The 25,277-nt window shown below is 39.9% G+C and overlaps 1 protein-coding gene across 1 annotated transcript; it reads left to right on the forward strand.

Annotated features, from left to right (window-relative positions):
• The first annotated feature begins 659 nt into the window (after window positions 1-659).
• Window positions 660-24,012, forward strand: rars1 (arginyl-tRNA synthetase 1). Its single transcript, XM_034099474.2, has 15 exons — window positions 660-780; window positions 2,701-2,835; window positions 3,465-3,656; window positions 4,153-4,261; window positions 5,350-5,447; window positions 5,873-5,994; window positions 6,608-6,728; window positions 7,113-7,242; window positions 7,852-7,956; window positions 8,464-8,642; window positions 10,168-10,277; window positions 13,703-13,808; window positions 19,242-19,414; window positions 21,869-22,116; window positions 23,658-24,012. The coding sequence occupies exons 1-15, from the start codon at window positions 736-738 to the stop codon at window positions 23,765-23,767; spliced, it is 1,983 nt and encodes a 660-aa protein (XP_033955365.1). The 5' UTR covers window positions 660-735; the 3' UTR covers window positions 23,768-24,012.
• The last annotated feature ends 1,265 nt before the right edge of the window (window positions 24,013-25,277 follow it).

Below are 25,277 nucleotides of genomic sequence, written 5' to 3' on the forward strand. Positions count from 1 at the left end.
TTCAGGAATAATTTGTCATTTTGTTTATGAGGTAAAATCCCATTCAACCCTTTTGTCTATACATGATTTTCACTGGAAAGAAAGGGAACAAGTGTGTTCTGAAAGTAGCTAAATCTATCTGATAAATCGGAAGTGTAGTGGATTAGAATTATAACCCAAATCAGAATCAGAAACAGGTTTATTGCCAAGTAGGTATACACATACGAATAATTTACTTTGGTGTACATGTTGCATACATGAACACAGCTAAAGAAGATAACATAGCACCATAAATAAAAAAACTTTAAAAACACGATTATACATTAAGAAGATATAGAGAATTATTTACATGAAATTTGGATATACTAAAAAACTAGCTACAGTATACTATTGGAAAGTGCTCAAAATAATAAAATATGATATGAGGAAAGCTGTGTAGATACTAACATCAGGTACTTTAACTTTCAATTGTGTTTTTATTTACAGTTGTTTTTTTGTAAATATAGTTACATTCTACCACGGATGAAAATCACATTAAGCTATGAAGGAGCAGAAGTTATTGTTCATTAAACTGATAGTGCTGTACATACAGGTTACAGAAGGGGGCGCTGTCCACCATGGTATGCGACCCGCCAGTAAAACCGAAGAAGAAGAGATACCGGAAGTACGCTTGTCAACTTCTTCCTTCTCTAGCAGTTGTTTCATCAGCCACGAGTGTGTATCCACAGGAGAGTTTCTCTGAAGAGTTTCAGAAATATGGGAGACTCTGTAAACGAGTACACAGCCCGACTGCAACAGCAGGTAAGAGACGTTGCCTGTAAATGTAAAACATATCAGTGTTTTACCATTGTTTATTATGTTTTTGTATTACCCTACTGCTGCATTGAGGTTGCATGTTACTGCTGTAGATGTTTCGGTTTGTGCTAATTTGAATTTCTTTAAATACTGACAGGGAGTTTAATCTACAGCAATGCATCATGTTCTATAAGATCAGCCTATTTGTATACAAACAATAACAGCCCTGTGATTATCTGTGTGACAATTCATATTCCCTCTAATCAAAGAGGATTTTTATACCACACATTACATGATTTAACCTAGAAAAGTTGGAGAATGCTCTTAACATCTTATGGAATAATTTGTCATTTAGTTTATCAGGTAAATTCACATTCAACACATTTTAAGATATATTAGCTAGCATGCTAAATGCCAGGTAGCATCACACCGGCCAAACGTCATTATACACACTTTAGATGTAATGTTTCAGAACAAATTACTACAACACTTTTCAAAACAAAGAATGTCTACACAGTAAGTTGTCACCACTCTCAAATTCGGCTTACACCATGTACTTACATGTAGCTACACCACCAAACGTCAATAAACAAACAATTTAATGTTTTTTAGCAATTTGATAAAAGTAACTAATTTCCTGTGTGAAATAAACAATGTACCCCGGGTCAGTGTTTGCTAATCTCAGACTCGGCTAATAAACTGTATACCAAATACCTATTGTTTTGGTACAATTGAAAAAATACTGTCTCCCTGTCATTTTTTAGGTCAACCCACTTTTCAGTGACACATCAGCAAGTAGCTCAATGACAGTGGTGTAATGTATTGAAGTACCTTAAAGGGGACCTATCATGCAAAATGCACTTTTGTACATCTTTTATACATGAATATGTGTCCCCGGTGAATCAGGGGGGAACTCACCAAGTTTCAGAAAACACAACCCTCTCTCTTTTCCTCCATAACCAAATCTCTAAAAACGGGGCTGCAACGGATCTGATACAGACTGATACAGATTTGAAATATCTCTGATGCCAGAAACGAGGAGCTCCGCCTATATGGGCAACTCTCCACCTATCAGGAGGAGAGAGCCATGGCCATAGCTGTTCGAAAGCGCTGGATACGCTGTAGTACATATACCAGGCCTGTAGGTGGCGCTGTAGTCTGCCACAAAAGCAGCGAAGAAGACTTCTCACAGATTCAGCCCTTGCAAAAATAGGGCTAAAAAATAGCAAATAGAGCGAAATGAGGCATGGCTAAAATGCATGATCTGTTTGGTATTTTGAAAAAAAAACTTCGCAGACATGTTTTATATAGGTATGGCCCTACAATATATTATTCAAATGTAGCATGATAGGTCCACTTTAATTTAAGTATTGTACTTAAGTATGTTTTGGGATACTTAACTTGAGTATTTTCCATTTTACTTTATACCTCTACTCCACTATAAAATATGCCAATATTGTACTACATTTATCTGACAGAATTAGTTACTAGTAACTTTAAAGATTCCGATTATACGCTAACTTAAAATATGAATAAACTATGATATATATTTATAGGTTAAGATATTCAGCAGTAGTACATAAAGTAATTAAATGAGCTACACCTTTACCATCTGTGATGAACACATTAATGCATCAATAATCATAATCCAGTGATTTCATATATTATTCTGAATTGAGCTCCAACGAACTATAAGTACTTTGATTTTCGTTCCTTGGAGTATATTTTGATGGCGATACTTTTGTACTTTGACTTAAGTACGATTTTTAATTGCATGACTTTTACCTGTAACTGATTTACTGTAGTAGTTCTACCTTTTACTTAAGTACAATATAGCAATTGTTGTCAAAGCAGTGATTCACTTGATGAAGTCTCTGATAGGATCAATTGTTACGGAAATGTAAATCTGTATGTTTTGTTTTTCAGGAGCAGGAGATCAAGAGTCTATCTGCAGAGGTTGATGGTCTAAAAAACCCACAGAACCTGAGTCCATCTCCCCGCCTGGAACAGCTGCGGGATGAAAACGCCAAACTGAAGTACCGCCTGAACGTGCTGAAGAGGGTGAGTACACAGAATACACATAAAACAATACTCAACAAATGTTCACCCACAAACTGGGACATTTCAGGATTTTATTTGAATTTAACTTATTCAAATATCCTAATATTTTGCTATCTTAGAGCAATATGGATCTCAGTTACACAACGTTCAGAGTCAAGCATGTCAACAAACATTTCCTCCTTTTTAATCACATTACCACAGTGTTCAGAATTGAGATAAAGCTGCTTATCATATCATTAGCAAAACAAATAGATTTTCTTGAAATGTAAGTACTGTCAAAATCCTGCAATGTATTGTGTTGTACTGCAAGGGTGGAAAGCTTTTATGCTTTCCACCCTTGCAGCACAATTGTAAAATGACACTACTAGTGACTGAAATATTCGATGTTTCAATTAAAAAACCTCTGAGGTGGCTGCAGCACAGAAAGCCAAACGGATGCTGTAGAAAGAGTCGGACAAAAATAACAGTTTTTCGAGTCTTCTCAAGAACCACGCATTAAAACACATCAATCTTAAAAAAAGAAGAGATGATTAATGCCAGACTTCGCTATTAGCTTATTTCCATCTGCAGGTAAAAAGATTCATGTCTAATCTTTGTATTAATGAAGCCGATGTGCTGTGTGTGCTCAGAGCCTGCAGGAGGAGAGGACGGTTCACTGCAGTAAATCCATGACCAACATCCTCCACCGGCTGGAGGAGATCTTCTGCGAGGCCATCCGTGCTGCGTACCCCGAGCTGGAAGACCCCCCCCTGTCCGTTGCCTCCAGCCAGCAGCCCAGGTTTGGAGAGTACCAGTGCAACAGCGCCATGGCCATCGCCCAGGTCTGTGGAGCACAGAAAATGACTCTGTGACGGCATTTTAGTTAAAGTTTCAGTGAGCGTACAGATCCAGAAATTCAATTAAAGTTCCTCTTTTTAGATTCCCTTAAACACTTTTTGAATTTCCTTAACTGCTCAACTCCTGAGCTTGCACTATTTTTCCAGTTATGTCTTAATATATACATTTATGTTGCATGGTTGAAGGACCCTCTGACTTAAGCTTTTCATTTTATATCTACACTGTAGCTATTCATATGACAATAAAGCCTTTGGAACAACAAATAAAGCTTTGGAGAATAAAAGGATAACTTTCAAAGATTGTTGAATTAGGTCTAAGGCTCTTCTTTTTTGTATCGACCTAATACATCTCATTTTGTAATTACACTCAGAAAAAGTTTCTTTCTGTCATGAAAGTTGTGAAATCGGTTGTTTTTGTAAGTTATTTATTTGTAGTTACTTAAACACATTTTAAGCCAAACTGTCTTGTGTGGTGTTCCAGATTCTGAAGGCAAAGGGAGTGAAGACCAACCCCAGGGAAATTGCACAAAAGATCGTCCAGAACCTTTCCGACAACGAAGTCATCCTCAAAACTGAGATCGCCGGACCAGGTACAAAACATCTGACTCTTCTTTCAGAAATATTTTCATTCATTGAAATAGAAACTACAATTAAAACAATATTCGGTCACAATAAGTTCTATAATCATACGTCAAACACTTCAGCTCTGAGAAATGTCAATTGTATTAAACATTTTGCAAATAATGTTGAAAGATTTGTGTTTTTTTGTGGATTCTCATAATGTTATGACGCATTGAAAATACCATGAATCCACCATCAATATCATTGAATCAGAATTCCTTTATAATAATAATAATAATCCTTATATTTATTATAGCGCTTTATCAAAGACTCTCAAAGCGCTTTACAAATACACATGACACATGCAGATCAGACATGTAATGGCCATCTACTGTGGACAATACCCACAGGAGCAAATTCGGGTGAAGTGTCTTGCCCAAGGACACAACGGCCTGACGCAGTGGGGCGGGAGCGGGTTTCGAACTGGAGTTCCCCAACGCCCCCTTGATCTGATGATCAAACGCACAGCCCACTGCGCCACCCGTCCCTGTGGCGGGTTTACAAATAGTGGCTGAGATTGTATTTGTCCCTCAACTGGGAATTAGGGCTGCTCAATTAATCGTATTTTAATTGCAATTACGATTATGGCTTGCAACGATTACGAAAACAACGTAATCGAAATAAAACGATTATTATTTTATTATTACTTTTTTTGGTCTTTCAGTTGAATTATACTTAACGTTCAGGGTAATCAACTGTTAAAAACATACTGTTCAACATTTTTTTTTCAATAAATTGATGTTTACAAAGTAAATGGATAATCGTTTTTAATAATCGTGATATCAATTATTGACCCAAATAATCGAGATTATGATTTTTGCCATAATCGAGTAGCCCTACTGGGAAATGTACTTTACCACAGCAGAAGTATAGTTCAGATGAAGTAAAGAGCATAGACTTACATATTGCAAAAATGAACAAGTATATTATTAAAAAACACATTAAGTAAAATACTAAAAGTAGATAAGTACACCATGGTAAAACACTTAGTAAAAGGTCTATCTAAAAATGAAATACATCAAAATCACATCCATTCTGATGTCTTTTTTGTGTTCAGGGTTCATCAACGTCTATCTGAAGAGGCCGTTTGTGTCCAAACTGATGAGCAACCTGCTGATCAACGGCGTGCAGCCCCCCCCACTGTCCAAGAAGAGGGTAAGTCACACTCCCTCGTGTTGCGTGAAAGCTGCTTCAGATGACTTTATATCAAGAGAATTAAAGTCATGCTCGTAACTAACTATAAGTACTTTTTGTGTAATCTCAGCCACTATTTGTAAACTATTCATTTAATGGCCTCTGCTGCCCTGATAGATGGATGCAATAACATGGAGCATAGATCTCGGAACAGATGCTATGTCAAGTTAGTGATGTTATCCTCTGAGTTGATTTACAATCTAGTTTGTCTGCCACACACTTCTCTGTGTAGGTTTGCAGAGCTGCTCCTTTTAGCCACATATTTTGGTTTGAGAATAGAAACACAGACCATTTTCTCTTCTTCTAAACTAGATATTTTAAGCTTTTCTGTCTCACAGGTTTGTGTTTATGATGTATCTTTTAATCTGTGTGTGTTTGTTGTTTAGGTGGTGGTGGATTTCTCCTCCCCAAACATCGCCAAAGAGATGCACGTGGGCCACCTGCGCTCCACCATCATCGGGGAAAGCATGAGTCGGCTGTTTGAGTTTCTGGGCTACGATGTTCTCAGGTCAGTTCAGTCGCTGTTAACAGAACCTCCTGCATGCGAAACACCATCACTCACCACTAACCTCACTGTACTATAGTCATAGACATATTTCAAAGTCTACAGCCCCATTATTATCTCCATAAGGCTCTTTTACTCCAGAAAACTAAATTGTTGCACGGATACAAAATTGAGACATGTTTTATTTTTCCAAAAAAAGGAAAAGTCATGCTGTGGCATAAATCAGTCCTCTGTATGGTGGCCATTTAGGACATTTCAGATTCAGCTTGCTTTAAGTCAAATGCTAATGTTACTATAGTGATATTGATTTGTTTGTCATGCCAAGACTGAAAATCATAAATACTCATTTTCATAGGAATCTGATCAGTTTTTATGATAATCTTTCCTGTATCAACTTGTAATAAGTACATTTTCAGCATAATACCCTGAATATTCATACCCAATATCTTGACAATGTGGCCAATCATTTCCCTATCTTACTCCAGACCAAAGTTCTGATGGAAGAATTGTCCCACTCGTGTTTTTTCAGTTGTCGCTCTCGCTTGCAGAAGAGTAAAAAGTCATGATTAGTGTCAGTTGTGGACTTTAGTTTGGACACTGCTTTGTCCACCCTCAGGCTGAACCATGTGGGAGACTGGGGGACTCAGTTTGGGATGCTGATCGCCCACCTGCAGGATAAATTCCCAGACTACCTCACCTCCTGCCCGCCCATCGGAGACCTGCAGGCCTTCTACAAAGTCAGTAACTCTCCATCTGTTTTCCACTGCTGTCTCAATCCTCAGGGCACTTTGGAAATTGTTGGCAAATAATCTGAAAGGACACACAACAAAGCACAGCATCATATTTGGTTTAAAAGTAGTCCAGCTGGAGAAAAGAATGGGCTTAAAATAATGAATTTAAGGTGTTTTTGTTAAGGATATGTCTGATGCAGGAGTATTCTATGGAGCATGATGCGTCTGCAGTGCAGCACTTTTATGTGTATATTTGTATAAACAGAGAACATTATGTTTCTTCATTTCTCTCCACACCTCATTTACTTCTCCTACTCTTTGGTCGCTCATGTCTCTCTCTTCTCGGAGCCCCCCTCCTCCCCCCTCTCATTTTGTTCTCCCCTCACTCAGGAGTCGAAGAAGCGCTTTGACGAGGAGGAGGACTTTAAGAAGCGAGCGTACAAGTGTGTCGTCAGACTGCAGAGCAAAGAGCCCGAGTTCATTAAAGCCTGGAACCTCATCTGCGATGTTTCCAGGAAAGGTACACTGCGCATTAATGAACCTGTTTACAAGGCTGTAACGTTAAGGGACAAATCCTCCCTTAAAAAAACAAAAAGACGGTGCTATTTATCATGCAGTGCAGCTCCTGAGCTTCATAAGGACTAAATGAAAACTGCACTAAGACCTGCTTACACTAGGCTTTGTTATTATGTAACAGCGGTTCTTATTGATGATGGTCTGCCGTGTCACTTTAACCTAGCTTTGGCGTAGAGTATTGGGACAGCATTATCTCCTTTCCTTTGGAATTGTGGAGTGTTCCCTATGCCAATGGAGGAAAGAAAAGAAGCACTCTTCCACCTTTCTTTAGCAGGTATAGATTCAACCAGCTGTCATCATAATCAAAATGCTCCCATTTTAAACAATTAATACAAATATTTCTGGGTAATGTAGTCCATCTGTAATGAATACACCGGAGAGATACAATATGTTCGTTACATGGGAATACAAATACACATTAAATGAACTTGCAATTGTTTATGTTTCAATAACATTTGTTTGTTTGTGTTCATTCAGTTCTACGCATTCTTAAGCTTTGTTTATTATTTGCTCTTTAAAACGGATTCTAAGATGGTGGTTGTGTGTGTTTCAGAGTTTCAGAAGGTTTACAACTGCCTGGACATTACGCTCATCGAGAGAGGAGAGTCGTACTACCAGGAAATGATGACCAAGGTGGTGAAGGAGTTTGACGAGAGAGGTCAGTGTGCGGCAGAGGACGTTTCTCAGTCAGAAAGATGTTTGATCCACTGTGTTGTTCTCGGTCTCAGTTTGAAGGTTTCCCTCTCTGGACTTTGGTTATTGAAGGCTTCTAATCTTTTTGAGCCAATAATACTAAATATAAAGTCCTTGACACTCCTTATTTGAAAATGTAGGCTGCAACACTCTTGTTTGACCACCAGGGGACAATGTTTACTCATAAATGTCTTCCAAGTTTAAAAAAAGTCCCTTCCTTCTGTGGTTTTGTTCTTCTTTTTAATGTTGTCTAATCCCCTATGTGTATCTGCGTTCCCTCTTTATCTGCATTTCTTCACTTCACTCATTATCTCCCCTTTCTCTTCTTTGCCCTCTAATCAAACTTTCTCTCTCATAATCCCTGTTTTCCTATTGCTCACTTTAATCCCACTCTCTCCCCCTCCCCTGTACACCCTCTCCCTTTAAACATCCTTCCTTCCTTTATTTCTGTTTCTTTTTTTTCCTTCCTTAGGCCTGAGCGAGATGGACGAGGGTCGTAAGATCGTCTTTGTCCCGGGTCAGCCCATCCCCCTCACCATCGTCAAGTCTGACGGCGGGTACACCTACGACACATCGGACCTCGCAGCCCTGCGCCAGCGACTCTTTGACGAGAAGGCGGACATGATCATCTACGTCACAGACAGCGGACAGGTGGGTGGGGAGGGGGAGAGGGTAGGAAGGGGGAGAGGGAGGGAATGAGGGTGTTTCTCAATCGCGAGTATGCTTGCTTGGTAGCACATGTCTTCCGAGTCACTTCCTTCAGAAGCAACAAAGAGTGGAACAGGCTAGCAAGTGTGCAGGTGTGCGTCATATGAGAGGCCCCGCCTTACATTTTCCGCCACAGATTTGAGGAAATTGGTCCGTGCGCAAAGCATTGTGGGGATTTTAAGGACGCGAAGTCTACCCATGTGCAGCCTCGAAATTTCCCCCAAACCAAGGACGCGGCCTCGGTGGAATTCCAAGTATGCTGGACATTGGAACGGTCCTGCTGCGCCACTTGATGACGTAGCATCCTTGAAATATTGGCTTGGAAGCCAGTATCCTCGAGATTGAGAAACGGCCTGAGTGTATAAATACAGAAGCTTGACAAAGAAACCTGGAACTAAAAAGGTAAACTAAGGGGAGGATAAAAAACACCAAAAGTTACAATCTTAAAATGTCTAATTAGGAGCAAAGGGACTTTTGGTTTCACAGCAATTTAAGTCCCGTCACTCCTGAACAATACATGTGTTCTGCACGACTTCAAGGAGCAGAAACTTTCTTCAGGGCAGAGGGTTAGCTCATTGGAAATAAAGTTCTTCTTCTTCTTCTTCTTCTTCTTCTTCTTCTTCTTCTTCTTCTTCTTCTTCTTCTTCTTCTTCTTCTTCTTCTTCTTCTTCTTCTTCTTCTTCTTCTTCTTCTTCTTCTTCTGTCTGTTGCACCATATCCAAAAAAACAGTAATTACATAATTAAATGATCTTAAAGGTGTTGAGAAAATACTGAAAAAAGAAGGAACGTGTGTACGCAGACACGTGTGTCCGTGGCATGAGGTTTTCACTCTCCTCTGAAAAACAAATTCTTAACTTAAATGCTTTGGTTTTGTACAAACTGATGCCGGCTTGAGGATAAATCCTACTGACTTCAGTGATGACTTTTACCCCATCATGAAGTGGTCATTTTGAGTAAAACTATTTAAGAATGCTCTCTCCTGGATTTCCATATACATTTGGTTCAGAGGTTCCTGGCTCTTATTAACATGTTCTTTTTTATTTAGCACCATCATCAGGTTTCATTTGTCAATAGCAAAATACTCGCAAACCAAAGACATTCTTTAACCTTAGGTGTACTTTGTGTTTATCTTTTGATAACAAATGTTAGCAAGCTAAAATGGTGAACATTGTTAACAGTATACTGGCTTATATAAGCTGAAAGCTGTGTAAATATAACCACAGAGAGCATGACTGTAGTCTAATAAAGTAATCAAAGGTGTCTTAAAAGTAACTCCATCAGGTTACAAAAGGACTTGCTCTGAGGAATCATACACAGTTCTGTTAGTTTGTTTCTGTTTTTGCAGTGGCTCAGGATTAGTTTTCCAGTCAGCCGTGACAGGAAGGAAGTTCTTCTCTTTTTCTGGAAATTATAACATGACATTTATGTATATATGTCAGTGACTTTTGTGTTTGTTTTGTCCCTTAGGGCACACACTTCCAGGTGGTGTTTGCTGCGGCTCAGCTGATTGGCTGGTACGACCCTCAGGTGACCCGGGTGGAGCACGCAGGCTTTGGAGTGGTGCTGGGGGAGGACAAGTGAGTTTAAAACACACGCAGTGACACAGAGCAGGCAGTCACAGCCGTTACGCTAAGCTGAGCTAAATGTCTTCCTCCTGGCTTTGAAATCAACCAGCAGCTCAGTAGCTCACTCTGCTGGTGTACTCATTTGTCACCATTATTTTGCAGACAGCCTTTCCCCTTCTTTGCTGATATTCGACATGGAGCTCACATTTTTAGAATTTGTCTGTGTTCAGTGGAGGCAGCAATTGCAAATGTGCACTTGTTTACGACTTCATACGATGTGAGCAATGACAGAAGTAGTATACTAAAGTGGCTTTTTATGCATTTTCTGCAAGAAATCAAATATATACGCTGCATATTTCCTACATTTCCTTAAAAAATGTTTCATTATGAAACTTAAGGACATGCTTTTAGATGAATCCACAAATCTGTCAGGAGAAACTGGTTCCATTAATCATGTGACTGTTAGACATTACAACTCTTAAAATAAAAAGAAGAATCATGTCATATATAGATAAATAATATATGCCTCAACAGAAGGCACCATTTTTTTTTTTCAAAGTGATAAAACACAATAAAGCCCGGGAGCTTTTCTCCATGGTACAGACGGTGTTGACACTGAGTGCGTTGAAGGTCTGAGAGTCGCTGCTGCATGCAAACCAATAACGCTTTAACACGGATCCAAATCACCGTCATCAGAGCAGCAACAAAGAGCAGGACACTGAGGCTCCTCCACCGCAGCATCACTATAATCATCTGGATGTCCTTCGCTGTGTCTTTATCACCACTGCTCCATGTTTTTACTGCATTTACTGTCATGCATAAAAAAGGTATTTTACTACATGGCTGTATTACCAAATAAACAGGAAGATACACAGATGCTGCTACACAGACAGGACAGTCAGTGTATGAAGAGGTAAGGATGCAGAGTAACTCGGCATGTGAGGTACTATGAGGGGGCTGAGAAGTTCTGCAGTAGGTGGATGACGGTAATTCAAGTTGGACGGTTACAACTCAAGCTCGCATTAGAAAGATGCTTTTATTTTAAACTCAGAAACAACACATAAAACAGGCTTATCTTAAGTTGAAGATATGCTAAGAAGAAAGAATGCGTCCAACAACAACCACGTGTTTTCTAACCTATATCACATTTAAAACTGACACTTATGGGCCTTAGGTTTCCATCAGTTACCATCACATTTTAACATAGATAAATAGAGACAGGAAAATGGATCCTAAATGAATACATATTGAATCCTTTTTGCATTAGGGATAGCTAAATATTGCTGTTACTACAACATTGCAAACAAATGTGCTAATTGGTTCACTTGAAAAAGAACCAGCTGAAACAAATATGTGAGGCTACTGTAGTTAAGCTTTATTCTTTTAATGCCACATTTTCATTATTAATAACTATCTTAATTACTCAAAGTAAAGGATGAGTAACATGGTTTACCGTCCTAAGCACTTTTAAAAGCAAGTGTTTGGCTCTGTATGGTAATAGTAGATCAAGTTTCAGTCATCATGATACAAACACTAAACCCACTCAGTCATTCAAACGGAGGAAACACTGGTCGGGTTCTTACGGTCATTAGAAACCTGGAAAAGTCATGGAATTCAGAATGCTAATTCCAGGCCCTGGAAAAGTTCTGGAAAACAATATTTTTCCCAAACTTTTGAAAAGGTCACGGAAATGTGACTAAAATTGCATCAAATATAATTTATATTTTATCTAATCGCCGAAATAGCAATACTATAATGATAATAAATACTGTATCGTAATGAAACGTAAAATGGCATTTAACTGACGAGGTGTTTTGCTGGTGAGAGATTTGAGTTGCTTTAGAGTGTAGAGGCTAGTAAGCCTACTATTTGATTTGTTTTAGATAGGCACGACATGTTTCATATGCAGACCTTATTTTCCTGTTCCATGTTAAAATAAACCATTTGCAGTGGTACCGCTGAGAGAGAGTAATATTTTTGGTCATGGAAAATTAGGTAAAGGTCACGGAGAAGTCATTGAAAATCATTGGTGAAAAAGTGTATGCACCCTGACTGGTTGAAATGAATGTTTGTTAAGCAAAGCTGGCCCGCTTCCTCCAGCACAGATTCAACAGATGAGTCAATTAGATTCAACAATGCCAGCTGAAAAATGAGATTTGAGGCTTTTTAATGCAGAAACTTTCAAAATATGAGAAAGGAAGAATGCAAAGGGTGAATGTGCTAGTATCAGTCAGAAATGATGGAACCACACAGTTGAAAGTTGAATTATTAATCCTCTTCTAAATGTCTTTGTCTGTAATAAACGCAAATAACAGTGTATGAAAGGAAACATCTGTTTCATTTCACATTCCTGAATCCCAGCAGTTACCTTGATGATTAAAATGTTATCACAGTTAATATAAATGATGGACAAATGTATGAAAGTAGGATATAAACTGTTTGACCAGAGCATATTTGTCCGTCCCAAGCATTTTAACTTTACATCCCCTGGTTTTTATTTATTCCCTTTTATTGTAAGCACCGATGACTGTGTGGCCAATAGGTGAGCGCGCACTATCATTTGAACACTTCCTGTCACACTTTTCCTAATCAATCGTCCGGAGCAGGAGTGCCAGCTCCGGGCGGGGGGTTGATGTTCCTCTTCGCAGAGGCCATAACTAAGTGTTACTAAACGCCCCACAGTAACATGACGGGTCGTAAATTGGCCCCACAATGTCTCCGCTACTCCATACCCCATTAGACATTTATCATGCTGCTTTCATAATTGCTCATCCAGACAATAAGGGCTTAAAGCAGCCGCGGGGGGAGTTGTTATAGCTGCAAGTAAAAAAAGGGGGGTGGTAATTAAATGTTTGGCTCGTGTTCTGGTTGTAATGCTCATAGGATTTGGTTGAGTGTACAAAATGTATCGCCCCAAGTTGTCACTGTCAAAACTCAGTATCTGGAAAGTTCTGTGTGTGTGGGGTTGGGGGGGGGGGGGTTGTTAATATGTCAGAAGAACTCACTGCACTGCCTCATATTCTTCTATTTTGTCTGAAGGTTTTGGGATTTATGCGGATTCTTGACTTAAAGTCAGCTCTCATTTAACTTTTCCGCAATCAAATAATTTTATCATTAGTTTGTCATATTCATTTGGGGTCTCCACAGTGGGTACAGCTTTGCCTTTAGACCCTCGCATCTTAAAGGGGAAACTCCTTTAGAAACCCAACAAGGAAAAAAGGGGAGAAACCTCGGGGATAGCAACGATGCCCCGAGTCTGAGTGAACATGCATCTAGGCGACAATAAAGCAGACGGATGAAGCGAAGAATAAGTAGCAGAAGAGAGGTGAAATATGAGAAGTCAACGCCCCCAGCATCGAACTATAGTTGTAGGCTAGTTCAAGGTCAGCCTGAGCCCGCCCTAACTGTAAGCTCTTTCTCCTTGATTTGTGTCCCAGGAAAAAGTTTAAGACCCGGTCTGGAGACACGGTGAGGCTGATGGACCTGCTGGACGAGGGACTGAAGAGGTGCATGGACAAGCTGAAGGAGAAGGAGAGAGACAAGGTGAGAACGTCTTTAACAACAAGGGCTGCTGCATAGAGTTCCCATTGGAAACAAAATGGAGAGATATCTGTACAATAATGATTATTAATACACTTCCTATTGTGTTTTGGGGCAATTATTTTCACAGGACATTATGACCGGTGAGATTTAAATGTGCCAGACTTCAACAGATTCTTCCAGTTAAAGTTGGGTAAATACAGGCTAACAGGAACGATGCCGCTGATGGAGGCAATTAGGGATCATTTGTGTCATGTCTCACCTCTGATTTACAAGATAAGTGTTTTGTTTGGCAGCATTTCACGCTGAGGACATGAATCCCATAGCCTACACTTTCACTTTTGAACATCATAAAAAAAAGGTTGCGGTCTGCTGTAAGACACCGTCACTGTCTCATAAACTGGAAGGGAAAGGTGACATTAACAAAGGGCAAAGACATTACACGTAATTTAATTGTACCTTTTAGTGGTGTCTAGCCATCCAGACAGCTTTGGTTTTATTTGTCCTGGTTTTTAGAATATTACTGTTTGACATTTCTGCCGCCATCCCTTTTAGCGGAGGTGACTCTCACTTGTGACGCTCACAGAATCATGAAACCATTTCTTCCCATTTTCTTCGTCATTTGATTTGAGATAATCCATATAAGAACTACTTTATAATTAGAAAATGTTCCGACTAACTGGAGAAATTGAAAGGTAATTCTTGACCTTATAATTAGGTTGTAGTTTGACAAATTATTCACAACATAAGGTCTGTGTACTATATTTCTTTGGAACTTTCCCCCCCTTCTCAGCATCAAGCAAACTATCTGTGAATGAAGCTCATGAGATGAGACTCTGAAAAAAGTGAACAATTATTTATATTTTTTTTGTCAAACGGGGGCATTGTTTCTGGAAAGATTACTTTTCTCAATTATTATTATTATTATTATTATTATTGTATACGTGTGGGCAGCTCACATTACATATCATTCCTCCTTTACTGAAGACATCTCAAATAGCTGGAAACCTGTATAAAATAAAGCAGCTTTTGGGGTGAAGTGACCCCTGAGCCAGGGTCAGGTCAAGGAGTCCAGGAAAAGTGGTATATTCTGATGTGGTAGCTGTGGGTAGCAGAGCCTTAAGGTGGAAATACATCAAATGTCTGAAACATGCCAGCGAATCAGAATCGTCCATCCTCCCTCACTTTGACCTCCATCTCTTTTCAAACAGAGAGCATCAGACTGATAAACAATTGCATGGCTGTTCATTGAACTAAAGTACTTCTCATACCACATCACTGCAAGGCAACCAGTAAGATTCCAGCTTGGAGCTTTGTTGCATTTTAAACACTTGTCTCTACAAAAAAAGCCTTTTCTAATAGAACTAAAAAGACGACTGTGGCTCCTGTAAAACATCTAATGCATATATTTCTCCTCTTCAGATTGAAATTCAAGATGTTTTCCTAATTATGCTCTGAATCGTATCACCTGGGGGCTGAGGCAGGTCAGCTAAAGCCTTACAAGCAGTCTCATTCTCTTGCTGGCCCCGACTCATAACTAAAAGAAGAACCCGACCTTTTATTCATTCACTTGGGGGAATTCACTCCTTTATTCTGTTGCTGTATATTTGTCACTGTGATTTCCTACATAGTTAAAATGCACACATGCACGGGACCACATTAGGTCTGAATACAGATATACACATCCCAGTGTTGGCTACCCGTCCACACGTTTTCATTTGATGGGTCTCATTGGGACTTGAACCAGCAACCCTTCACTTCCCAAGCCAAGTCCCTTCAGACAGAGCTTCTGCCGCCCCCTAGTGGTGGCAATATGCTGTACATCACACTTGACACCTGTTATGTTGGGAGCTATGGTTGGGAGTGGTCAGACAGAGGTTGGATAGATTTTGTTCAGAGTAAAGTTTGTTTTCCCGCTTGATACAACTCTTGTAAAGTTGCTCTGTTAAAGATTAAAACTTAAACGGGGAAGAATAACACAATTTTTGGACTTCAATTATTCAGTTTTAAAGCAGGGATTTAATTGTTTTCATATCGTATCTGTCAGTCCAACTCATATTGGCAAATATTATATGATTTGTCAATCAATGTGGTATGGATTTTCATATAAGGATTTTAGTAAGCCGTCCAGTGAGCAGCTCATTATATTTTCCAGTTTCTGAGGATGCTCATTTTACAGTAATGATCATCTGACGCTACATGTAATCCTTCTCGTGCTCACCCTGCACCAAGAGATTTAAACTCTGGATCTTTCCCATCACATCAATAGACCGCTGCATCTCTGATATAAAAAGAAAAATGCCACCAGAACTTATTTTCTGCTGAGCTCTGAGGACAAGCCGACTCTGATTGGTCTCTCGTGAACATCTTGTGGTTTTGGACTGATGGAGGAACACACACTCACATTTTGTATTCCTCCTCTTCATCGTTTCATCATGCTGCTCTTTTCTACCTGAGTCTTGTGTGAGTTTTAACCTCCTCATGTCTGCGGCCACACACATGCTATTTCTGTCTTGTTTGATTTCCAACTAAAAGATAAAAACTGACGGACTGGAAATGGATTATACTCGGCGGTGATAAAAAAAACCTCATCAGCTGAAAGCATTGAATGATCACACCTCATTAAAATGACACTAGGACCATAGGAAGATCTGTTTTTGGTTGAATCCATGATGAGATAATGAGAAGTCACTCCAGTTCAGAGTGTGTGTTGCCGATGGTTGCTCTAAATCACAAAGTACAATTTAAGAAAAAGCAATGAAATATCTTTAGCTCAAAGCTAACATTAGCATGCTGACATATAGGCTTGTGCAACATCCAAATTCCAGTAAGCGCAACATTTTGTAAAGGCAAAATGTGTTCATATTAGTTATTTTGTAGCTGCCCCGGCCAACAAACGGTATTCTACAGACTTAATGAAATATCTTTGTTCCTTCCTAAAAAAAAAATCCCACCATGATCATCTAAATATATTTGCCAACGATAAAAGTAATGATGTTTAAAATAATGATAATTCCCTCTCCATGTCGCAATTCCTGTCGCACCGACAATATTACATTCACATTTGCTAATTGGAAATACACCTGCAGATGAGGCTAATGGGAATGTCGTTAGTATTGCAGGAAGTTTGTCATAAATCAAGGTGTTAACCAGATGATGCCACTTGATGCAAAGTCAGGGATCTCCAAAGTCATTATGATACATCTCGGGAGAACATGGATGATACTGCAACTTTAATACCACATTTGAAAGCAATCCACCCAGTATGCATGGAGGTGTCAGGCCGGAACGAAGGCAAACCAACACCATAAAGCCTTGCAGCTGATATTTCTCTTCCTTGAGTTCAAGCTTTTGCTCCGGAGGTGTTTCCACTGAACTTCCTTGAAGCCTGATGTTGTTTGACATTTAGCTCACGAAACCATCAAAGACCGTTTGTTGTGTCTGAGATTTCTCCACAATCACCATCGCTGTAGCTTTTCTTCCGTGGGAGGCTTGATAAGTGTGCGTTGTGGTTTCCCAGCAGCGCCCTGACTCTCGCTGGCAGATCACCCAAACTCCGCTGCCCTGCTGCAACACACGTTTTCATCACCGCAGCTCAACCTGACCGTGTTACAAAGAAGTGTATGTTCAGGAATGCAAAGTTGAATTTGTTCACCTCCTTACCAGCTCCACTTGATTCAACCTAGAAAGTAACAAACTTCATTCTTCCCGAGGCAATCGTTGGCCGCTGTTTTCCCTTTACTTCACACAAAGAATCCTGACGGCTTCTGCTGATTTGAGTGTATGCCCCTTCTGATGTTGAAGGGTTTGTATCGGAAACTTGCAGAAATGAGGCTGAGAAAACAAGTAAGTATGATCTGGAGTACTCGGTGCCGTGTAAACAGTGGGTGACTTCCAGTTGAACTACAATGATTTGAATGCTGAGAAGGTTCTGGTGCCAGCGCAGTCTCCCTGCAGGCCCTTCTGGCCCGGTGCTGTGCTGTATGTCTGGGTCGGCGCCCACGTCTACCATCTGCTAACCCTGCCTCATTAAAACACACCGAACACACAGGAGCCTCTTACTCTGCGGATACCATTAGTTAGTCTCCGTTGCACCTCTGTTCTACCGCCTTAAATTATTTACTCCTGTCATAATTCGTTTTTCTATGTGTGTTCATCCTGTTATGTAGAGTGTTGTCTTAAGCACCCCTGCCCTCTTGTCCTGTCGCCTGAACTCTTTGATCCTATCATATCCCTAATCCAATAATTGTCTAACTGACTATCATCATGGACTATCATGATGGATGCAGATCATCACAAATGCAAAAGAAGCTCAGTTTAATTCTTGAAAGGACATGTTTTTTCATTAGTTTCTTATGTGCATATAGAAAAAGTGAATGTGTTGACTAAAGTGTTTTGAGTGCACTCCTGCTAAATTAACAGTGAAAGGCAGATTCTTCCCATTTTGGATTTGACTGATTTTGATTGGTCAAGCTGTCCAGATGATCCATTTACTGTACAAGACATCAAAGGGAGAAAAACACACTTTATATGAGAAGCTGAAAGCAAAAGAGTGATTGGCATTTTTGCTTGATAAGGTCTACAAAGATTACTTCTGAAGGAATTCTACCTGAACCAACTATTCCTTTATACACTTTGACAAGTATCGTGAAGGTTGCAAAGCCTTACGTCTTCTTCCTCTGCGCTCCATTGTTGTCCAAAAACTACTAAAAACCCATCAATGAGCCGCACTGGACAGCATGTCCCTTCATTTCCATAAACACACACAAAACACGTGGTTTGTTTTTGACGAAGTCCTACATATACTGTCTTGCTGTCCTAAATGCTCACTGAAGCACCAAATGCGTATTAATCAGTTGCAGACAAACGTCCCAGCAAATGGACTATTTCCACACATTTGCATAATTTCCTAAAATGACACGATACATTTGTCTCGCATCGTGTTTTTTTCTTTTATTTCACGGCATGTTTCCTCTGTTCCTGTCACGTTGGCTGCTTAGCTGTTCTGTCTCTTGCTGTCGCGTGTATTCAAATTCTTTAAAATAACACATTCAGTCCTGTCCCTTTAATTATATGTGCCGTCTGTTTGACGGAAAGCTTTTGTTTTCCACTTGAATCACCATCATAAAACTTTCTTCCTCACTCTTTTCTCTCCCTGTAGTATCAGACACGCAGATTCAGGGGGAAGGCGATGACTTAATAAGTCAATTTAATCTTTGCCTGAGGTTGCTAAATTACATTCTTCATCATTTATTCAATTCAACCCACCGGTTTTACTATTGGCAGCATAAGGTGACGCAGCGCCTGCAGTAATTACTAGATGATAAAAGCTACAGAGTTATCAGAATATTGAATGCCTTAAAGATAATTGTGTGAGGGAGTATGGGGGGGGGGTTGTAGATGAAACTTGACTGAGCTGCAATTGTCTTCCTGAAGGTGCTGACCCCCGAGGAGCTGACCAAAGCCCAGAGGTCTGTGGCTTTCGGCTGCATCAAATACGCCGACCTGTCCCACAACCGCAGCAACGACTACGTCTTCGCCTTCGACAAGATGCTGGACGACCGGGGCAACACGGCCGCCTACCTGCTCTACGCCTTCACCCGCATCAGGTCAGGGGTCACGCCAACAACCACAATGATAGTGGTGCAGAAGTTTATATACTGACATCTTGAAATGTTCGGCTTCTCCACTGAATATGTTTTGCAAGCTGAAGAGCAATTCTGATTTCACCTTGGACGTAAAAACAACATAGCAGGATCTGAATTGAACCGTATGATCTGCTGTATGGGTTTGTCTTGCAGAGCATTAGATGTTTACCCTAGCCACTAATGCATCAGGGCAGCAGCTATTCTCAACCAGCCCCCTATCTGGCGGCGGGAATGTCGACGTTACATGAGGCTTTTTTCCGAAGCGACTTCAATACACTGACAAATGATTACATTGAAAACTATAATAATAAAACGGTACTTATCTATATGTTAACGTGCAAAGAAGTTCAGATAAATAAAGAATTGTCACATTTTTAATTAATTACTTCAAGGACTAAAATCACAAACTGTTTTTTGCAAAGTCGGTTTACACAAAGAGGGAAGTTGCTATCGCGTAGCGGGGCAAACATAAACAAAGTAAGAGGTATTAAGAAGTAAGAAACGGGAGCAATTATAGAACAAATCTGATAACAAATTCACAAGCTATTCAAAAATAAGGAATGCTCACAAAACATATAATAATAATAATTTCAATTTATATAGCGCCTTTCACGAAACCCAAGGACGCTTTACAATGGGAAGTAAAAAAAAAAAATATTACTACAGACAAGTGATAGGAATATGACCATTTACTTTTAAGTTAAATCAAATGTGTCGGAAATATGACCCCAAGTACATCATTCAGATTCACCATTTGTCTTGGTCCTTACGGGCTTTCTTGTTTAACTGAAAGTGGGGCTTTTCAAAAGAAATGAGCCTTAAGTTTAGTTAAAGATGCGACTCTGAGGCTTGGTTGGGGAACACATGGTGATGAGCTAGTTCAAATATGAGGATGCAGAAGAAAGAAGACAGTGTTCAGGCTGTCTATGGAGTAAGCTAGCTCAACGACTGAAAGTATGTTCTCCCTCCTCCTCTTCTCCACTCTTCCTCGTTAGAGACCCTCCTGCCGCACCGGTACACTTTCGTGATCAGATCAGCCTCTCGTGGGAGCTTGTGGCAAAGGATTAGTATTTGGGGTCTTTCCAATCACCAAGATCCCATTTCTCCCCGGCCCTTATCCCTGCATCGAGTGGCCGTGTCCCCCCCCCCCCCGAGGTGTGAGACTCAGGGTGGCACGGAGCCCGGCTGAGATTGATCTACTCTTTTTTTCAGCAGTTTTCGCCTGAGAGGATTCGATTTTCCTGCGTTTAGTCAATAGAGCACTCACTGGTGGCAGCTGCCCCCACGGTGCGGGGTGTTCAAGTGTCAGAGAAAAGTCAGGAAAAGACACAACCACACACGGAGCTCCACTCAACTGGGAGCGCGCTAATGGAAAAAATGAGGAGCAGAACGGCCGCCACATGCTCCGAGGCTGTGCTGAATATATGTTAGAAGACAGTACAGGTGCAAGCATTTATTTCAGTTTCATCGATTATCTTGTTCTTCCAATTCAATCTTTTGAAAGATAACAAAATGGACACTCTAAAAGCTGTTGAAGGTAATATCATAATAATAAGCTTTATTTGTATAACAATTGTTCATGCAACAGGTGCAGCTCAAAGTGCTTCAACAACGCACACTTTAAAACACAACCAGAGTTTTAGAAGCAGCAAAAACAAATGACACTTAAAGACACACAGCAGTATAATGTATATTAATACAAAATAAAACCCAATGACATGGTGATCCCTCTCGGTAAAATAAAGGAAAACAAAGTCAATAAATAGGATAAAATATAAATACCTATTAAATAAATAATGAAAATGAAACCCATTAATAATACACTTGTAATAGTTAATAAGATTAATAAAGGTCAAATGAATAAAACGCCAACATAAAAGGGAATCTATAAATAAATAATTATATAAATAACCACATTTTAAAAGTGGGGTGTCGCTAATTAAAAAAGGTTTTGTGTCTATAGCTGTGTTGAGTTAAAAAGAAGTTTCCCTAAAATAACTGTTTAAACCCAAGAAGATTAATTTTCTTTATATTAATGTTTAAATATATTCCTGCTCGAAGACAAATTGCATAAAGGAGCATCATAGAAATGGGTTTCCTTCTCAGTACATAAATCAAATGGAAAAAACTCAAGCAATGAACTCTTACTTACACAACCATGGCAACAAATCTTTTAGCAGCCGTTTAAAATAACGAAGTGACAGAAATAACATATTAAAGTATTCAGGCCAAATACAAATAAATCTGTTGGGACTTTCTTTAATTGCATGTTTATGTATTATTAAATTACTTTTTTCCATTTCTTCACCAGCCTGAAACTACCAATAATTATAAAAAAGACAAAAGCTTCTTGTAGCTTCTTGTATCATTTCTGCTAATGTGACATGTTCTTCTTTTGCTATTGATTCCCTTCAGGTCCATCGTCCGCCTGGCTAACATCGACGAGGCGGCGCTGAAGAAGGCCGCGGAGACCACCGAGGTTCTGGTGGAGCACGAGGCGGAGTGGGAGCTGGGGAAGGTCATCCTCCGTTTCCCAGAGATCATGCAGAAGATCCTGGACAGCCTGATGCTGCACACGCTCTGCGACTACCTGTACGAGCTCGCCACCACCTTCACCGACTTCTACGACAGCTGCTACTGCGTGGAGAAGGACCGACAGACAGGTAACTGACATCAAGGTCAAAAGTGCAAAAGGAGAACCAAAGAGCAGGAAATGTTCTGCTGGAGGGGGAACTCAGGCAATTAAAATGACGTTTCACCGAGAGAGGCTTTCCCCTAAACACCATCTGAACGCTGTTAGCACTCCTCTCGTTCCCGTTAGCATTCTGTCCCTGCGGTGCGCTGAAGCGCTACAACTTGAGCTTAGGAGCTGCTGAATTATGCAAATTCTCCATTAGCGCTATGGTTATTTATGTAGGTTATTTTCCATTATTTAGCTTTGTTAGAAAGTGAATAGAGACTCAGGTCATGAGCCTGACTGCACTCAGTTTCAGTTGCTGGCTTAACGAACTGCTCACGTAAACCTCTTTCAAAGGGTGTGTGTAGAAACAAATGGCAAAGAAAACTAGAAAAGATCAACATTAGTTTTACCTTCCTCACTTTAGTTGAAGTCTCTCATGATCATAACACCACTATTATTATAATTGTTTTCAAAGATTATGTTCTAATCCAACAGATATATCAAGTTTAAAATGTTTTAGTCGTCATTATTTATTTCCAAATATATTTCTGTGTTTTTTCACATAACCAAGACTGTAGAGGTAAACAAAATCAACCACCTCTAATTATCGTTATGTACACCAGGGGACCCCCGGTTTATTCTCTATTTTCTATTTAGGGATAGTTTTAACGCTATAACATTTTAATTACACTAAGGCCAGGAGACCAACCACTATTTAGCAGAGCTACTTTAAGACTCATGATGGAAAAGCCCTTATCCAGAAATATATACATTCTTTGAATCACCGACTAAACGCAGAAGCAGACTACAACTACTATATATAGCAATATAGCAACTACTATGTCCTTAAAGTTGTCCCAAAAAGTAAGGACACAAGCGGTTGGGTTATAGCCTCTCTTATCTTTTTATAAAAGCTCTCTCTCCTCGGCTCGCCCTCAGCAGCCCGTCTGTATACTTGGATGCGTCTGCTTGTTTGTGAAAATTACCGACTCATTTTGCTGTCTGTCAAAGATCATCGATGCGCCCGCCCCTCAAACAGCCCGTCTATTTAACCCTCCGCTGCTCATTACACACTTAATTTCTAATGGATTTCTGCTCCGCGTAGCCATTTGTCCTGATGGGGTGGACAGTCATGGGTGTTGCGTGTGCTGATGCAGATGTCCGGGTCATCGACTTTCGTTTAATGTTGTGGTGTGTGCTGCAGCTGTGTGATTAAAAGTGACCTCTGACCTTTTGCTGTTTGTTCTTATCTCTCTGTGCTTCACCTCTGACTCTCTCTCCATTCCTCAATCAGCCTGGCTTCTCAGTTTCTGTTTAGTTTCTCTCTTCCTCTTTTTCTGATCTCCTTCACCTCATCTTTGTGTCTTGTTTTGCTCTTTTCAAGGCAAGGCGAGCTTTAGCACATTTAGCAGTTCAAAGTTCTTTAAAAAGAAAACATTCAAAGTAAGAAGTAATTCAAGCTGTACAATTATTTGTTTTGTAGTGTTTCTAATGTATCTGTGAAATCTCCGTTTGTGTCTGCAGGTAAGGTGGTGAAGGTCAACATGTCGAGGATTCTGCTCTGTGAAGCCACGGCGGCCATCATGGCCAAATGCTTCGACATCCTGGGAATCAACCCCGTCGCGAGGATGTGATGACCCCACCCCGGCCCTTCATCTGCATTCATCAGAAACCAGAGCAGAAAGGCAGGAGAAGTGATGACGACCAACAGTAATCATTCTCGTTCACACGCCAAACTCACAGGACTTAAAATAAATAAATATCCACAAAGGTATTCTATCCAGGCAGGGAGACCACAAGAAACCCTGTGTTGATTCCATCATGAACATCTCATGCGAAGGATCCTGTTTTTATTAAAGAAACTGTCATGAAACCAAAATATCGCCCAGTCTGTGTCAATTATTTTCAAATGGTCTTACTTTAGTGTTACTGTTAAACTATTGTCATGGAAACGTACAGACTCAACTATCAGGAGTTTTAGATAAAAAGGTGACCAGAGTCAAAAAGTCATGGTTAAGTCAAATCTATTCTCCTCTGTCGTCGGGCTCTTTTGTTCTCAGGAGTGACCGGATCCTCTCTGCTTTAGGAGCGAGGCATTACACATGCTCACTCCCCGAGAGGGCACGGGGCAAGATGCGATAAGGAATAGTTAAAACAGGAACACACCTGCAATTCTTCGTTCTTGGTTTTCTTAAGGATTCACAAGGCCTCATCATTACCACAGAAACAGTGTTTTCTTAGAGAGAGGTTCAGAAAGATGTTAAGTATTAATGTTTTGTTTTCCAAAGCTGCCACATGGTTATTTTCATCATCAATTAATCATAAGTTGTTCTGTCTAATAAATATATTGAAATGTCCTAAATGGCACTTCAGTCTCTACTAAAGTTATTACAATATAAATGCTTGGACTAAAATATAATTGGCGTTTTCTTTGAAAATATCATTTTGCAATTAATCAAATAATATAATATTTGATAGATCTGGATCTGGACTTGTTTTGAGTAATAACTCCAATATTATTATTATCATTAGTAGCCTGTGGTGCATTGCCTGCTGCAGCCATATTTGTGACTCAGAAGCAGACTAGTTTTTTTTTTACTTCTCTCACAAACAAAGGATACGTCAAGCACTGAAGTTACCAACAACTTTACAATTATTTAGTCTTATACGTTTCTCTCTCCTCAACTAGAAGCAACTCTCCATACTTCAGCGTGTTTTTCACATCCAGGGTTTTCCTACACATTGTTTTATTCATGTTGGATTCTAAAGATCACTTTACTGCATTACTTCACCAGTGTCGTCTCATGTTCCAGAAACAACATCAGCCATCAGACGGACTCCGTAAGGTGCTTTAATCGCATACCATTCCACACGTTCAAGCTGAAAGCCTGAGAGGGAACAGTTGTGCATGCACCTCACCCCTAATTGCTTTTCTCAGCGCCTGCCCCTCTGCCTCCCAGACGTTGACATAATGGAAGGTCGCATTAAACTTCAGCTGCTTTTTAGATAACGCCAATTATAGTCTATGCCTTTCCATGAATCGTTTGAGTGAGTGGCCTTTGTTTGCAAAAAATCCAAGTGCAAGGCAAACAAACCCATTTGATGAAGTTAATTATACATCACACACTCGCAGGCAGCCTGTAA

The sequence above is a fragment of the Pseudochaenichthys georgianus genome, chromosome 14, assembly GCF_902827115.2.
Source record: "Pseudochaenichthys georgianus chromosome 14, fPseGeo1.2, whole genome shotgun sequence".
NCBI classification, from domain to species: domain Eukaryota; kingdom Metazoa; phylum Chordata; class Actinopteri; order Perciformes; family Channichthyidae; genus Pseudochaenichthys; species Pseudochaenichthys georgianus.

Bases quoted from the DNA above. Each gene is read 5' to 3' on its own strand.
- rars1 (XM_034099474.2), top strand. From the start codon at position 736: ATGGGAGACTCTGTAAACGAGTACACAGCCCGACTGCAACAGCAG. The intron at 6,729-7,112 runs GTCAGTAACTCT...CCCCTCACTCAG, and splicing joins ACCTGCAGGCCTTCTACAAA to GAGTCGAAGAAGCGCTTTGA. The intron at 13,809-19,241 runs GTGAGAACGTCT...GTCTTCCTGAAG, and splicing joins AGGAGAAGGAGAGAGACAAG to GTGCTGACCCCCGAGGAGCT.